Consider the following 16,538-nt stretch of genomic DNA (forward strand, 5'->3'; position numbering starts at 1 on the left):
TTAGTTTTGGGATCAACACAATTTTAGTCCTTACAATTGGCGCCATCTGTGGGAAGAACTTGATTTAGATTAAAGGAAATCCGGTTATAACGTTCATGATGGAGGAAGCAGGTCCACATCACTTCACAGCAGGACCACACCAGGTAGATGCTAACCTGCACCAAGCAGAGTCAAGAGGTTCCCAGCATGAAAATCCACAATGGAGCCTCGAACGGAAAGAGGGCCGTGAGGGGAGTGTGCGCACAACTCATACCAGCAAAAGTCCTCTCGTGGGAAGAGTCACGTTTCCCATGCAAAGAAGGACAAGGACATGCAACGTGAGATTGACAAGTTGAAAAGAGAGTTGCGCCATGCCCGGCGAAGGCGTTCCCTACCTAGCTCCGAACCATCATCCGAAGAGACAGATGGAGCTAGTTATAGACGGAGATCCAAGACTCCACCTAGTGAGACTTTTTCCTATGAAGAGGAACATAGCCATCGACGTAGGTGCAAAAGCCCGCCTCGCAGGGGCTTGGGGAACAACGCCATGAACAAAGCGTTAAGCCAAATTTCCAAATCACCATTCATAAGGAATATTAAGGAGGCGATTCTTCCTCGGCGATTCCATCAGCCTACATTCACCCTATATGATGGTCGGACAAATCCAGTAGAGCACGTTAGCCATTTTAGCCAAAGGATGGCTATCTACCCCAAAGATGAGGCCTTGATGTGCAAGGTCTTTACATTAAGTTTGGGTCTGGTAGCAATGAGATGGTTTAACGGTTTAAGGGCCAACTCTATCGAGTCCTTCAAAAAACTTACTCGAGCTTTTGGTGCTCGCTTTATTACTTGCAGCAGGGTTCCTCGGCCTTTGGGATCCTTACTGTCTATATCCATGCGAAAGGGCGAGACTCTTAAAGCTTATTCGGACAGATACTGGGAAATGTTTAATGAGATAGAGGGAGAGCATGATGATGTGGCCATAAGTGCTTTCAAAACTGGTCTTCCAGCTGAGCATGATTTTAAGGAAATCTTTAACTGGTAAACCTGTTACTAGTGTACATCAATTGTTGGATCGGATTGACAAGTACAGAAAAGTAGAAGAAGATCAACTGCAGGGAAAGGGAAAGGCTAGGGTAATCCTTTAGGATAGGAGGGATTTCAGGTCGGACCGTTACAATAATAACCGACCTCAGAAAGACTTTGTTGGGCAATCAGGTTCTGCTGACACTCAAACGGTTAATGCTGTGTTTCGGGAGCCGGTACGACAAGTATTGGAGAAGATCAAGAATGAGCCATTTGTTAAATGGCCAAACAAAATGGCAGGAAAGCCTAAGAGACCCAACCAGAATCTTTATTGCTACTATCATTAGGATCATAGGCACACAATTGAGGATTGTAAAAATTTATGAGACCATTTGGAGCAGCTAGTCCGAGAAGGGAAGTTGAAGCAACTCTTGCATCATTCCAGTGGTCGGGTAGGCCAGGCAGGCTCCGAGATGCGTGGGGATGCTTCTTCGAGACTCCCTCTTGGCACAATAAATGTTATTTTTGCTACCCCAGGGAGGACTGGGTCTTGTCCTTCTAGGGTACTGTCGGTGTTACGATCTCCAGCCGAGGAGCACAGCAAAGTGTCTAAAAGAGCCAGGATGGACATCCCGCTGATTTTGGGCTTTTCGGATGAGAACAAGGTTGGAACCATACAGCCCCATGATGATGCTCTGGTGGTCACACTGAGAATTGGTGGGTACGAAGTAAAAAGGGTGATGATTGATCAAGGCAGTGCTGCTGATATAATGTACCCAAATTTGTACAAGGGGCTAGGTTTGAGGCCTGAGAACTTAGCAGCCTACAGCTCCCTTCTGGTGAGTTTTGAGGGAAGGATGGTCGTTCCAAAAGGCCAGATCAAATTACCTGTACAAACCGATATGGATGTGGTGGAGGTGGACTTCATCGTTGTGGACGTTTTCTCTCCGTATACGGCTATTATAGGCAGACCTTGGCTTCATACCTTGGGAGCAGTCTCATCTACTCTACATCAGAAGGTAAAGTACCCATCTGGGCTCCAAGTTTTAGAGATAGTAGGAAGTCAGATTGCAGCCCGACAATGCCTGGTAGCAGCTATACAACATCGGCCAGAGGCAGAGACCTCAGCTACCGCCGATAATGGATTATAGCAATTAAAAGCCCCAGTATTACCCTTAAATGGAACAGCCGACGAGGTAAAGTGTGAAGATTTGGAGAGGGTAATTATTGCTGATAATTCGGAGAGATTTTTCCGGGTTGGGGCTAAACTGCCTTCTTAGGAGAAGGAGCGATTGCTGCAATTCCTCAGAGAAAATGTCAATGTGTTCGCATGGAGCCCATATGAAGCCCCAGGTATAGATCCGAGTTTCATCTGTCATCGACTCAATGTGAATCCTACCATTATTCCGAAAAGACAGCCACCTCGGGGCCCATCAAAAGAGCACGCCGAAACTGTCAGAAGTGAGGTGGCTAAGCTCAAGCAGGCCGGGGCTATCAAAGAAGTTTTGTACCCTCAATGGCTAGCCAATACAGTAGTGGTGAAAAAGAAGACTGGGAAATGGCGAGTGTGCGTGGACTTCACGGACCTCAATAAGGCTTGTCCTAAGGATCCTTTTCCTATGCCGAAGATAGATCAGTTGGTGGATGCAATAGTTGGTCATCCTCGGATGAGTTTTTTGGATGCCTTCCAAGGATATCACCAAATACCGTTAGCATTGGACGATCAAGAGAAGACAGCTTTTGTCACCCCCATTGGAAACTATCATTATAAAGTGATGCCCTTTGGTTTGAAAAATGCAGGATCTACTTATCAACGGATGATGACTAAAATGTTCAAACCACAGCTGGGCAGAAACATTGAAGTCTATATCGATGATATGATTGTGAAGAGTAAGGTGGTGTTCGAACATGTGGAAGATCTTACGAGCATTTATGGAATACTGACAAAGCATAAGCTACGTCTGAATGCCTCAAAGTGTTCCTTTGGTGTAGGCTCGGGAAGGTTCTTGGGGTACATGGTGACTCATAGGGGAATTGAGGTGAACCCAGAACAGATTAAGGCCATTAACGATTTACAACCACCTCGGAATCCGAAAGAGGTGCAGAAACTGATAGGAATGATTACTGCTTTGAACTGATTTATCTCCAGGTCGGCTGAGAGGTGTCACCCCTTTTTCCTTCTATTGCATAAGTGGAAAGGATTTGAGTGGACCGAGGAATGTGCTGCGGCATTTCAGCAGTTGAAAGAGTTCCTGTCCAGGCCGCCTATCATGTCTAGCCCTGAGGTGGATGAGGTCCAATTTGCTTATCTGGCAGTTGCCTCGCATGCAGTTAGTTTTGTCTTAATACGAGAGGACAGCGGCGTCCAAAGACTAGTTTATTACGTAAGTAAGTCACTTCACGAAGCCGAGGTGAGATACTTACCATTGGAAAATGCCATCTTAGCGGTGGTCCATGCCACACATAAACTCCCACATTATTTCCAGGCCCACACTATAGTAGTTTTAACTCAGCTACCGCTCAAGTCCATACTTAGAAGTGTAGATTATACTAGGAGGATTGCTAAGTGGGGCACAGTCCTAGATGCTTTCGACATCAAGTATATGCCTCGCACCTCGGTGAAAGGCCAGGTCCTCGCTGACCTAGTAGCCGAGTTCGCTGAGTGTCCAGAAGAAGCTGACATGAAGCAAAGTGGCATGGATGAAAAATCGGTTGGTCTGATCTCCACCCAAGGCGCTTCCTCCTGGAGAGTATATGTGGACGGAGCGGCAAACCAACGGGGGGCAGGATTGGGGCTAGTTCTGATATCCCCTGAAGAGATCATCATTGAAAAATCCTTGAGGCTAGGATTCTTAGCTACTAACAACGAAGCAGAGTATGAAACTTTGTTGATGGGAATGAGTATGGTCCAGAAAATGGGTGGAAAAGTAGTAGAATTATTCTCGGATTCAAGATTGATAGTCGGACAGGTGAAAGGGGAACTAGAAGCTTGAGATGCAAGAATGCAGGAATATTTGAGTTAGGTTAGGCGTATGCAAACGAAGTTTGAATCTTTTGACTTGACGCAAATTCCCCGAGGTGAAAATACCCACGCCGATTCCTTGGCAACCCTTGCCACCTCTTCGGCACGGAGCTTTCCTCGGGTGATAATTGTTGAGGATTTGTACACCCCCACCCCAGTAGGGAAGGACGTGTCTCAGGTTCATCAAGTCAATCTAGCGCCGAGCTGGATGGATCCCATATTGAAATTCCTCGAAAGTGACACCTTGCCTGAAGAAAAAATAAAAGCCCAGAAAATATGGAGGAAAGCTCCTCGGTTTTGGTTATCCGAGGACAAAAAGTTATACAAACGCTCTTTTTCTGGGTCATATCTGCTTTGCATACATCCCGAGATGTCAAAGTCACTCCTAGAGGAGCTGTATGAAGGAATTTGTGGAAGTCATACGGGGGGAAGGTCCCTATCACACAGGGCCATCACTCAAGGATATTGGTGGCCAAATATGCAGAAGGAAGCGCAGGAGTATGTTAGAAAATGTGACCAGTGTCAGAGATTCGTTCCAAACATCCACCAGCCTGGAGGAATTCTTAACCCTCTGTCCAGCCCTTGGCCTTTTGCTCAATGGGGGTTAGATATTATCGGCCCTTTTCCTAAAGTATTAGGAAACAAAAAGTATCTGCTGGTCGGCACGGATTATTTTACTAAGTGGGTCGAAGCTGAACCTCTGGCTAATATCAGAGACGTAGATGTTAAGAGGTTTGTCTAGAAGAATATTGTTATGCGATTTGGAACTCCTTACACCCTTGTCTCGGATAACGGCCTTCAATTTGATAGTAAAGCTTTCAGGCAATACTGTTTGGACTTAGGGATAAAGAATAGATATTCCACTCCGGCCTATCCTCAAGGGAATGGGCAAGCTAAAGCTGTTAACAAGGTAATAGTCAATGGACTTAAGAAGAGGCTGGATAATGCAAAAGGAAAATGGGTAGAGGAATTACCACATGTTCTTTGGACCTATCGAACAATGCCTCGACGATCAACAGGAGAGACTCCTTTTTCCATGACCTATAGAGCCGAGGCCATCATCCCTCTGGAAACTGGTTTCCCAACGTTAAGGACTAGTACATTTACCTCGGATGGTAATGATGGGTTGTTAGGGAAAAGTTTAGACTTGATCGAAGAACAAAGGGATAATGCGATGGTCCAATTGGCTTACTACCAGCATAAGCTTAAGCAAGGCTATGATACCAATGTAAAGCTGAGGCCGTTAGCTATAGGAGATCTAGTGCTGAGGAAAGTTCTCGGAGCTACCAAGAATCCAGTTTGGGGAAAATTGGGGCCTAACTGGGAAGGACCATATCGGATTACCACAGTAGCCGGAATAGGGGCCTATTATCTAGAAGATTTAGACGAAAAACCTGTACTCCATCCTTGGAATGTAAACAATCTCAAGAGGTATTATTATTAATAAAAGTAATCTAGTTTGGGTTTCTTTTAATTTATACTAATCATGCATCTTGTGTTTCCACATCTATTGAAGTATTAAACAGAAACTTAGTTTCGTCAGGTCCTCGGACCACAAGCTTAATAGAAATTAATACCCTATGACATCTTGTGAAGTATTAAATAGAAACTAAATTATGTCAGGTCCTCGGACCACAAGCTTAGTGGAAATTAATACCCTATGACGTGTTGTGGAGTATTAAACAGAAACTAAGTTATGTCAGGTCCTCGGGCCACAAGCTTAGTGGAAATTAATACCCTATGACATCTTGTGAAGTATTAAACAGAAACTAAGTTATGTCAGGTTCTCGGACCACAAGTTTAGTGGAAATTAATACCGTATGACATCTTGTGAAATATTAAACAGAAACTAAGTTATGTCAAGTCCTCGGACCACAAGTTTAGTGGAAATTAATACCCTATAACATCTATTGAAGTTTTAAACAGAAACTATGTTATGTTAGGTTCCTCGAACCACAAATTTAGTGGAAATTAATACCCAATGACATCTATTGAATCACTAAATGGGTTCGGTGGAGACTAATACAGCCTCTTGCTATCAAAATGCTAGTGCCACGTGAGCTTGGGCTTTCCAAAATAATAAACCCTCAAAATCGTCCTCGAATCAAAGGGTTCTTAACTACCTGTTGAAGATATAAACCCCAATAAGCCTGTGGGCACCATTTAATGTATAATTGAAGTACTTTAGACCCAGCTTTATCCAACTTTTGAACGCTTCCTTAAGTTTCGCTTTATTAGAAGGAATACATACGTATCCAAAATGTCTCCATGTGATCTCATAGTCTTAATGTTTATCATCTATTTTAACCACCAACTGTAAATGTATGGAAGTTATATTTTTCCCTTATAAACAAAAGACAATCAAGATGAAACCCCTCAAACTGAAATGACAAAACGAACAACACTGAAACAACATAAATGGTAACTCAAACAAGTTCCAAAAAATGAAAATGCATACTTCATTTAGATAAGTCCCAAAAAAAAAAAAAAAAAACAACAACAACAAGCAAACGGAGACACAATCCTTACAAAAGTCCTAATCAAATTATAAAATAAGGCCTATTTTTTTTAGCTTAATTTGAAGCTTGGAAGCTTGGTTGGCCGGTTTGTCTGCCTCCGAGGTAGTTATTCCCTCTTTGTCCTTAACAGCTCCCTCGACTGGCATGACTGTAGAAGCCAAATCTTGCTGAAAGCCTTGAGAGGCTACCTCTGCCTCAGGAGCGGCTGCAGCTTTATCCAAGGATGCTTCTTGGGGGGCACTGGTCTCTTTGGCTGGTTCTTGTTGGCTAGGAGGAGGAGGATTCTGAGGCAGAACTTCTTGATTGGGATCAGTAGTTATGGGAGTCACCTCAGCTTGAGTGGATGGAGGATCCGAGGCACGGATCGCAGTAGGATAGAACACATTCTCTGCCTTCCTCAACTCAGATGAAGCCTCAACCCCAGGTCGATTAAGGGCTTCATTCCAAGTTTGGGCGCAGTAAATGCGGCACACCATTGGCACCTCTGCCCTGAGGGTTTCCTCTGTCTCAACTACCCCAAGGTCGTAACCTTTCTGTTCAGCCTCGTTCGTTGCCTGCTCGGCCTCAACCTTTGCCTTCTCGGCCTCCTCCCTGGATTTTTCAGCTTGATTCTTTAACTTTTGGGCCTCCTCCAGCTGCTTTTTAAGAACTACCATTTGATCCCTGACGGCCTTCAATTCTTCATTTGCTTCGCACAAGTGCTTCCTCTGATCCTCAGCTTGCCTTTGTGCGCCTTCCAAGGCCGAGTCAGCGCTTTTGCGAGCTTGCTCCTCAGCAATTAATTTTTCCTCGCGTCCGCCAAGTTGTGCTCGGATATAGTTAATGTTTGTATGGCAGACGTCCATCTTTTCCTTTCATCCTCTAACTGTTGGTAACAGTTATTGAGCATCTCATCCAGTCTAAAAGTGTTTTGGATAACCTAAAAGGAAGAAATCAACACCATAGTCAGTAGAAAGCACACATCCGTGAATAATGATCGCAAAAAGAAAAAGGAGAAAGTTAACACTATACCATTCCCAAATATCTTTTATTGTTAAGGATGAGTTCATTCTTCCTTGCATTTTTTTAGTTCGGCCATGTCCTTTGGAAGTAATAAAGCCTCCTCTACAGCCGAGGCTATGTGGCACCCAATACCACCGTTGAAGTCCCTAATTGATGCATCATCTCTTAGGAGCTCCCTACCGTGCATAGGTACTAGCAACCAGGCTTGTGGTTCAGGAGGTTGAGTGTCCAACCTCTCCTGACCTCGCTATGAAGTATGGCTAGTCTTCTGTTGCTTTGCAGCTCGTTGGGCCTCTTCTTCATGGGTCAGACGGGATTTTACAGTATCTACCACGTCTTTCCCTTTCTGCTCCCTTCGCCTTTTCAAATCGACAGCTTCAGCTCTGACTAGCTAGGGAGGTTGGTGAGAAGGTTGGTGAGGAGCGAGAGGAGGAGACTTGGTAGGAGGAGGAGGAATCTGAGACTGTGTGGAACTCCCCGGTGCACTCTTCCCAGGCTAATTCTCTATCAGCTCCATTAGACTTTTCTGGGGCTTCCTTTGTACACCCATTTCGTCAAGATCTTCCTCGGAGTGTATAGTTTGATTAAAAATCTCGAAGTCGTCCGAGGAGTCTGATACTTCTACAACTTCCTCTGGATTTTCTTCTTCTTTTTCCTCTTTTTCTTCTTCTTCATTTTTCTCTTCTACTTCCTCTTCCTTGAGGGCAAGCTGGGATGAAGAGGCTCCTGCTGAGACAGTGGCAACAAAAAGAGGTTGAGTGCGGGGGGTGTCTCTAGGAAATGGAATACCTTCTGGAACGACGAACCCCTTGTAGGCAACGCTAATACGGCGGAGCCGAGGATCGCGAGCTTTGATCACGCACTTAGGTGCTTGGAAAGCAAACGAGAGGGGAGTGTATCCAAGGATTAAATGGGCTGCCTGAAGTTGGCTGTCAGCTTCATTCACGTATATCTCGGCTTGTAATACCCTATCCAAGCTTGCTTTGTTGATTAAGCTGAGTCTGGGCTTGGTAGAACGTCTATCTACAAAATCATTGAATTGAAATGAAGTGTCATTAGAGATATGAATACTAGGACTCAAAACAAAACAAAAACAAAAAAGGAAGAAAAATATGTGTGTATAAACCGAACTTTACAAATCTACGACTATGTTCCCACCTGGTTCTCCCTCCTTCATTGGGCAAGGCAGACCATCATGCCATTCCTCGGAAAAGATAAGGAAATCCTCCTTTAAGTTCTTGTTTGAAGTGGGAAGGCATTGAATTAGCCTCATCGCGGGATACCTCGACTTGAGATAGTATCCCTGCCCCTTCAAATGGTGGAAGTTGTACACCCAATTCACATCATGATGGGTCAGGTTTAGGTTCATCCTCTCGTTCAAGGCTTCTATACTTCCTAGAACCCTAAACATGTTTAGGGCACACTAAGTAGGGGACAACCTAAAGAACCTAAGGTAGTTCCTAGTAACAGTACCCATGGGAATGGTCATCCCACCTTCTATGAAGGCAATCATGGGAATGACCACTTCCCCTGTTCTTTTGGCACCGACCCACTCACCCTGGGCCGCATACCTCACACCCACTGTTGGGGGGGTCCTATACTTAGCCCGGAAACTTCTCATACCCTTCTCGGATTTAACCAAATCTTTGAATTCACCCATTCTCCTAAGGGGTTTCGAAGAAAAATCAATAAGTTTAAGATGGAAGTTAAAAAGAGGTTTCAAGAAAACTTGCAGGTTTGAAGGAGGGTCCTCGGACAAGAGTCTAGTATTTGTAGACGCACAGGGAAATGAAAGAAAGTGACAGGTTCAGTGTATAAGCTCTAGGATTGTGTGATTGCTGAAAGTAGGAGAGAGAGTTGATTTGAAAAACTATTTATATTAGCTCAGAAGTTACAAGCGGGAAAGTTCCCGCTCGTAAAACAAGAAAAGTCTCCCACCGTACGATTTACATCTTACCGTTGAACGTGGGAGACAGGGGCGTCGCCAAAATTTAATGCTAGACACGCCTTGGACGCCGAAGCGTCAAGAGCGTATCCAAAGCATACCAAAAGACATGAAGGAGATTAGGAATACGGAGTGAAGCCAAAAACGAGAAGTGATAAGGACATCAAAATCATCCTTTTCTTCCGAGGAGTGAAAAAGCAAGATTTTGAGGGGCTATTGTGGGGGCCAGTTTATTAGGAAGTATTGTTAAAAGCAGTAATAACTAGGCCTATGGCCCTATCCGAGGACGTTAGACCATTCGAGGAGGCCCAAATAAGGCTATGAAGAGAATAAAGTCAAGAGAGGAATAGAGACAATGTGAGATGGGTCCAATAAGCGTCCGAGGACAAAAGCCTCCTTGACAACATGTGTCCGAGGTAAATCTGAGTGCCATATCATCACAGACTTACTTCAGAGTTACACCATAACTAAAGATGGGACATTGGACCAGGGATAAGAAAAGAAAAGTAAACAAATATCTTTAAAAGCTGCTACCTCTGCATTAAATGCCTTTCAACCAACTCTCTGGCCACATTAATGTGGAAATGATGCCTGAACAGTGATCAAGCAGCCTTACAGCTACTAGTTGATGGTTCTAGGAGGTGCTGGATGGAACAGGAAGGAGTCCTCCGAATCTAACCTACACGTGTGTGGTAAGGATGACACTAAGATTACAATATATAACCCGGAAGAATGCACTGAGAAGGGAGATTGGAACTCTTATACAATTTCTGTCTTGAAGAGAACCATACGAAACAAATAACTTAGTTTGTTCCGAGGACAAATTTGATAATCTTATTTGTGTCAAACTATCTTGAATCGTTAAGTTTAATCGTTTTTCTTTTGGGATAAATCTAGTTCTTCTATTCACGCTCTACAAATTTATTGTTTGGGCCGTTAGAGTTCGAGCCCAATCTGGTTTTAGGATTAACACAATTTCAGTCCTTACAACACCTACTGATGCAATTGCTCTAAGACAGTTAATAAAATTGTCTAACAAGCCTAACAGTGTTTAAATAGGGACTAAGCTGGGTTTTGTGAAAAAATTGTTTATTTTGAAAAATCTTGATCCTGGTTAGTATTAGTCCAAATCTCAGAGTACGTTAATAGAATTTACCCTAAAAAAAATTTCTACTCATTTATACAAGTTTTTAGCAAGGGTGTCGTTTGTCCACAGAACTCAAGGCCACAAAGAGAGTTTCACTGTGAATACGTTGAGTAGAATATAAATATCATTGCTTCAAATTAGGGGTTTGACGTGTTGTTTTAGAGATAAAACTATATAGTCAAATCTTATATAATTTCCCTCAAAATAGTAAAATCACTACAACCTTGTGGATATAGGTAAATTACCGAATCACATAATTTCTTATGTCGTATTATTGCATTTATTTTTATGTTATTTTTCTTCTATCTTTTGCATCTTACATGTATGAGAATTCATATACTCCCTCCGTCCTATTTTGTTTGTCCTCTATTCTATTTTGGGATGTCCCAAAATATTGTCCTGTTTCTAAAAATAAAAGTCATTAATTTACTAATGTTCCTATTATACCCCTATTTTATTAATAATTCAATTTTTTGATAAATTTATTTAAGGGTAATTTTAGAAATTTATATATTTTTAAAAGGTAGACAAGATAATAAATGGTGTTCCCTTAAAAAGTTTGACTTTTCAAACAGGACAAACAAAGTGGGACGGAGGGAGTATATTATTATTCCCAACAATTTCTGCCCATCTCAATTAGTTATAAGGACTATGATGTGATGGTCCGGTAGGTGTAGCAGCTAATTAACTCATAAATTATACAACCAAAAATCGTCATAAAGCCTTTTGCCTTGGCTTTTGTTTAAGGTGCAAGCCTCAGCTGAAAAAAATAAGGGATAATTACACATTACCCACCTGTGGTTTACCTCTAATTCTAAGTGCCTACCCGTGGTTTGAATTTTGACACTTTGCCCACCTCTCCCTCACCGTTACTCTAACATAGGAAATAGATCAAAGTCACTCCCATCCAAATCAAAACACTCACTTTTCCAAAAACCACTCAGTCACTCTCATCCGCTTGCTCACCAAAAATCACTCAGTGTCACTCCCAAAAATCACTCAAAATCACTCACTCATTCCCTCACTCCCATCGTTCATGCAAACCGAACCGAGATAGACAACTTCTCCGTTCATCTGTGGCAGGAAGACTCACTCATGGGTATCGTGCTTCGCTTCACTTGACTGGGAGTTGAAAGCTTGAGGTCGTGCATGCAAACCGATTTGAGGAAGATCAAGATTATTGCTGTTCTGTTCAGCCGTTGCAGGTAGATTAGGATTTTGTGTTTTAATCTTTGAAATCTAGGGTTTTGAATTGGGTCTTAAAATGCCGGTGGATTTTAAAATGCCGGTGGTGGGTTTTAAAATGCCGGTGCCGGTGGTGGGTTTTAAAAACCCATTTTTGCCGGTGGTGGGTTTTAAAATGTCTGGTGATAATTGTATTTCTTTCTTCCTCACTTAATATGCACGGTCACTTTGTTAAAATTCCTGTGGGTTTTAAAATTGGGTAGTCTTTCTTCCAAATTCTTTCTTCCAAATTCGGTTCTTGCTTAACCATGGAACTGGTTTATATCTACATTTTCTTATTACTGGCTTAACAATTATGAATATATATCTGCATTTTCTTATTACTTTAAAATAAAGGTCTGTGGCCCATCAACTTTTTTAACAATGTGGTTGTAGCATGAGTAGTCGTTACTAAATTTAGATGAGTTGATTCTTGCTACTCGTAACAGATTTGTTGGTCTATAAGTTTGTAACAAATTTTTGCTATGTCTTCATCAACTGGCAATGGCTCTACAACTAGTGGTTTCTACCGTGCTGGAGATGGTCATTTATGTACCCTTGAGAATTGTGCCCTAAGAACAAGTCGAAAAGCTGGTAACTATGGAAGAAGATTCGTTGGTTGTAGTCAATTTAATGTAAGTAACAATTACATTGTTGTATTTGAATTGAGTTGAATTGAATTATTAGTTGTGATTAATTGTGAACTGTGAAATTAATTGTTATAATTGTAATGCTCAGGTTGGTCCCAAATGTGGCTTCTTTCAGTGGGTGGATAACGAAACTTGTAAGAGTGACCGTGAAAGGATAAGTATGCTTGAGAATGAATTGCAGCTTGCAAATCAGAGAGAAATGACAACTAAGGAAATGGAAGAAAGATGTAACCGGAGGGAAAGAGAAACTCATGAGCTTTATGTAGAAATTAGAGAGAAACTTAAGAGAGTTAGAGAGAGTGAGAGATTGTACAAGATGGCATTAGTTTTGTCATGGTTATTTTTCATTTTTGTAATGTTGTTGTTGTGTTTTGCCTCAGTGAACAATAATGTAAGAGCGAGGAACCTTAATCTGCCATGATGCTTGGTGGGATGTTGAAATGTTATTGGGTAATTGAAATGGAAAGTGTTGTTTTTGTGCAAATATTGTTTAGTATAATTTTTTTATTCCTTTTTACTTCATCCTGTGATTGATATATATTGGCACAAAGTGTTATGTGGAAATGTTAATAACATAATAACTTGAATGGAACATGTTGGTTCAATATATACACCTGTTTCAATGCACACCTGCCTATAAATGGAACATGTTTTACACATATACATGATTTGTTGCACACCTGCCTATAAATGGAACATGTTTTACATAGACACAGGATTTGTTGTGTGAATACATACACCTGTGTAAATCCACCAAAAGAACAAGACAAGAAAAACAGAGTCCACCAAAAGCACAAGACAAGAACAACACAACAAAATACTTTATCCTATTTCAATGCACATTAACATTAATAAAAGTGAAGAGTCATTGAGCACATCCTGTGACTTCACAAAATAAAAGAAGAGCAACCTATTCAGTGACTTTACAAAATAAAAGTGGAGACATTAACAAAGTTTTATGTTACATGCATACAAAATTGCCAACATTGTTTTTGGCACATCCTATGACTTTACACATCTTCCAATTAAAACCCACCAACTAGTCCACTAGTGCTCAGACATACATATTTCCAACCAAAATTGCCAATATTGTTTTTGACACTTGACATATACATTAAACAAGTGAACTATAACAAAAAAGTTGTTGAAACTTTAACATCTTCCAAGTTGTCATTTACTACTTTAGGTGCCCTTGCCAGCTGCATTCTTGCCCTTGCCAGCTGCATTCTTGCCCTTTCCACCAACTGGTTGAAACTTTCTGCCTTTAAACCCCCTAGCAGATGCACTTGGCTGCATAACCAAAATCCAACAGTTAGCAAGATGATCCAACAATAGCAAGTAAGAGGAAAAAAATAAACAAAATAGAACAAGTCAGAGGTGCCTGAGATGGTAAAGAATCTCATGTCTCTCTAGGGGTATGGAAGCTTGGTTGTGAGGATGAAGAGAACCAGTTAGCCTTAGATCTAGTTGCAGGTTGAGTTGCAGCCTCAGATCTATTGTTTGGTACAGGTTAAGATGCAGTTTGACCAAAAGCTCTGTATGCACTCTGAGATCTAGCACTTGGTGGCTGAGATGCAGTTTGAGGTGTTGCAGTCTGCTTTGTTTTTGTAGATTTACTGCCTTGTGCCTACAAAGAGGGTAGTACAAGTTACAAACACGAAATACTTGAGGAAATGAATATAGTTCAAAGCATGGAAATACTTACAGCTGCTGATTTAGCAAGTCTATCTCTTCTCTGCCATGGAGTTTCACCAGTGATGCCTGCCTTGCACCCTCTTGCATTATGTCCTTCTTTCTTGCACTTCCCACACTTGATTGTCTTGTTCATCCTAGAAACTCTATAAAGGTTCCTTGGCTCTTCAGGATCTCTTTTTCTTTGCTTTGGTGGTCTGCCAGGTGGTTTATACACATGAGGAGCAACAGGAGCAGGTTGGTTAGTCTTAACCCACTTAGACTGGCCAGGCATTGGCTGTATTATCTCTTTGTATGTTTCAGCAAATGTCTCTTTTAAGTAACAAGGATGCACATAGTCCTCCACTTTCTCCAGGTTCTTAACAATAGCAGAGATCCCATGTTTGCAGGGAAGTCCTGTCAAATCCCAAATCCTACAGCTGCATGCTTTCTTAGCCAAGTCAACCACATGTCTCTCACGACCATTATCAACCTCATACATGAAGCTGCTTGCTGGAGTAGCACTGAAAGGTATAGATTCATGTTTTAACTTCTCTAATTTGTCTTGAATATTAGGACAAACTTTTCCAGTGTATTTTGCTATACCTCTCATCTTTTTGTATTGTTTGGTCATGAGCCTAACTCTAATCCACTCCAACATTGCTAAAATTGGCTTATCCCTAGCTTCTAAAATCATGGCATTAAAAGACTCACTCAAGTTATTAGCTAAACAATCACACAAAGCTCTACTACTAAAGTGAGACTTAGACCATTATGCAGGGTTGATGTCAGCAAGATACTCCCATGCCTTGACATCCAAATCCTTCATTTCCTGCATTCTTCTTTCAAACTCCCTGACTGTTGTGGCTCCAGCACATCTCCACAGTGCATCCTTCAACTCCAAGCCCTTATGATCCACTTTGAAATTATTATAGATATGTTTCACACAATATCTATGCTCACAAGTTGGGAACAGCATCTCAATTGCAGGTATAAGGCCCTTATACAAGTTACAAAACAGAACAAGTAAATATGTTAGTACAATTGTTACAAAACAGCATCTTTGTTACAAAACAGCATCTCAATTATTATTGAACTTTAAAAATGTCTACTAAATATGTTAGTACAATTGTAGGTCATACCTTTTGTCTATCACTGATGAAGACCAGATTAAGTTGCTCTGGATCCCCAATGTCATCTGAAAACTGCTGCAGAAACCATACCCATGAATCTTTGTTTTCTTGCTCAACAACAGCAAATGCAACTGGGAAAATATTGTCATTTGCATCTCTAGCTATGGCAGAAAATATTTGCCCCCCAAATCTGCCTTTCAAGTGGCACCCATCTAAACCAATAATTGGTCTACAACCTCCCAAAAACCCAAGTTTTTGTGCATTATACCTAATATACATTATCTTAAATTTCGGCTGTGCATTTTCATCTTCCATTTTAGTTTGCAAAATAACCCTGCTTCCTTTATCAGTCAATCTTATCATCTCTGCATAATCCCTAAGTTTCCCATATTGAAGCTGTTCATCCCTAGTAACCAAGTCAGTAGCTTTCCTTTTTGCCTTATACACTTGACTGTAACTTATGTCAACTTCAAGTGCTTGCTTCACATGATGTTGAACACCAGCCACTTTCCAATTGGGGTTTTTGTCAAACTCCTGCATAAACTTCTTTGCAACATAAGTTGAAGTCACTTGGCTGTGTTTGAAGGATCTAGGGCAAGTGCACTCCGGATTGAATGTTTTTATTTGGAATGCCAACTCTTCAGGTAGTTGAGATGCATAACACCTCCATCCACATTCATTGATACAATAAACTGATATCTTCTTCTTCTCATTCAGCTTGAACTTGATATTTACTGGCTTCTTTATCGCATATTCCCTCAATGCCTCCCTAAATACTTTAGAGTTTGGAAACTTCATTCCTTTCTTTAACTCTGGCTTTCTCATGTTAATTTGGACATTAAACTCAGGTTCTTTTGCAGCTGGTGCTAGCTGATCATCATCAGACCCTACTAGACTTTCCATGTCATCTTCAAGAGGTGGGTCAATCCATTCACCCTCTTCAAGAGGTGGGTCATTGTCAGCTGCAGTATTCCTATGTGGGGCTGCATACACATGTACATCCTCATGGGTAGATGGCCCATCATCTCCTTCAGAGGGCCTATGTGGGGCTGCACGTGTAGATGGCCCATCATCTACATTTCCAAAAACATCATCATCAAAATCTGGCCCCTCAAACCCTTCCTCTAACCAATCAATATCACCTCTTTCAGCATCCACATTACCTCCCTCATGCACCTCATGCACATCATCATCACTCTCACCCACCTCATGCACATCAT

The 16,538-nt window shown here is 41.6% G+C and overlaps 4 protein-coding genes across 4 annotated transcripts; 3 read left to right on the forward strand and 1 right to left on the reverse strand.

Annotated features, from left to right (window-relative positions):
* Positions 1-1,745: 1,745 nt before the first annotated feature.
* Positions 1,746-3,998, forward strand: LOC126691242 (uncharacterized). Its single transcript, XM_050386303.1, has 4 exons — positions 1,746-2,024; positions 2,286-2,657; positions 2,850-3,007; positions 3,155-3,998. Exons 1-4 carry the CDS (start codon positions 1,746-1,748, stop codon positions 3,996-3,998), a joined length of 1,653 nt encoding a protein of 550 aa, XP_050242260.1.
* An 8,316-nt stretch (positions 3,999-12,314) lies between these two features.
* On the forward strand, positions 12,315-12,998 carry LOC126690887 (uncharacterized). The gene is made up of 2 exons (XM_050386001.1): positions 12,315-12,499; positions 12,603-12,998. The coding sequence occupies exons 1-2, from the start codon at positions 12,350-12,352 to the stop codon at positions 12,933-12,935; spliced, it is 483 nt and encodes a 160-aa protein (XP_050241958.1). The 5' UTR covers positions 12,315-12,349; the 3' UTR covers positions 12,936-12,998.
* Positions 12,999-13,601: 603 nt separating this feature from the next.
* Positions 13,602-14,882, reverse strand: LOC126691243 (uncharacterized). Its single transcript, XM_050386304.1, has 2 exons — positions 14,220-14,882; positions 13,602-14,141 (listed from the first exon to the last, which is right to left on the reverse strand). Exons 1-2 carry the CDS (start codon positions 14,880-14,882, stop codon positions 14,025-14,027), a joined length of 780 nt encoding a protein of 259 aa, XP_050242261.1. The 3' UTR covers positions 13,602-14,024.
* Positions 14,535-15,606, forward strand: LOC126693020 (uncharacterized). Its single transcript, XM_050388872.1, has 3 exons — positions 14,535-14,716; positions 14,966-15,175; positions 15,321-15,606. The coding sequence occupies exons 1-3, from the start codon at positions 14,535-14,537 to the stop codon at positions 15,385-15,387; spliced, it is 459 nt and encodes a 152-aa protein (XP_050244829.1). The 3' UTR covers positions 15,388-15,606.
* Positions 15,607-16,538: the final 932 nt, after the last annotated feature.

Source organism: Quercus robur, chromosome 7 (assembly GCF_932294415.1).
Source record: "Quercus robur chromosome 7, dhQueRobu3.1, whole genome shotgun sequence".
Classification (NCBI taxonomy): Eukaryota; Viridiplantae; Streptophyta; class Magnoliopsida; order Fagales; family Fagaceae; genus Quercus; species Quercus robur.

Excerpts from the sequence above, each read along its gene's own strand:
- LOC126691242 (XM_050386303.1), top strand. The coding sequence starts at position 1,746 with ATGATTGATCAAGGCAGTGCTGCTGATATAATGTACCCAAATTTGTAC. Across the intron at positions 2,658-2,849 it reads ATCAGTTGGTGGATGCAATA|CTGGGCAGAAACATTGAAGT; the intron begins GTTGGTCATCCT and ends TTCAAACCACAG. Across the intron at positions 3,008-3,154 it reads TTTGGTGTAGGCTCGGGAAG|GTCGGCTGAGAGGTGTCACC; the intron begins GTTCTTGGGGTA and ends ATTTATCTCCAG.
- LOC126690887 (XM_050386001.1), top strand. The coding sequence starts at position 12,350 with ATGTCTTCATCAACTGGCAATGGCTCTACAACTAGTGGTTTCTACCGT. Across the intron at positions 12,500-12,602 it reads TTGGTTGTAGTCAATTTAAT|GTTGGTCCCAAATGTGGCTT; the intron begins GTAAGTAACAAT and ends TGTAATGCTCAG.
- LOC126693020 (XM_050388872.1), top strand. The coding sequence starts at position 14,535 with ATGCACATAGTCCTCCACTTTCTCCAGGTTCTTAACAATAGCAGAGAT. Across the intron at positions 14,717-14,965 it reads TGCTGGAGTAGCACTGAAAG|GGTTGATGTCAGCAAGATAC; the intron begins GTATAGATTCAT and ends ACCATTATGCAG. Across the intron at positions 15,176-15,320 it reads GAACAGCATCTCAATTGCAG|GTCATACCTTTTGTCTATCA; the intron begins GTATAAGGCCCT and ends GTACAATTGTAG.
- LOC126691243 (XM_050386304.1), bottom strand. The coding sequence starts at position 14,882 with ATGATTTTAGAAGCTAGGGATAAGCCAATTTTAGCAATGTTGGAGTGG. Across the intron at positions 14,142-14,219 it reads GACTTGCTAAATCAGCAGCT|GCACAAGGCAGTAAATCTAC; the intron begins GTAAGTATTTCC and ends CCCTCTTTGTAG.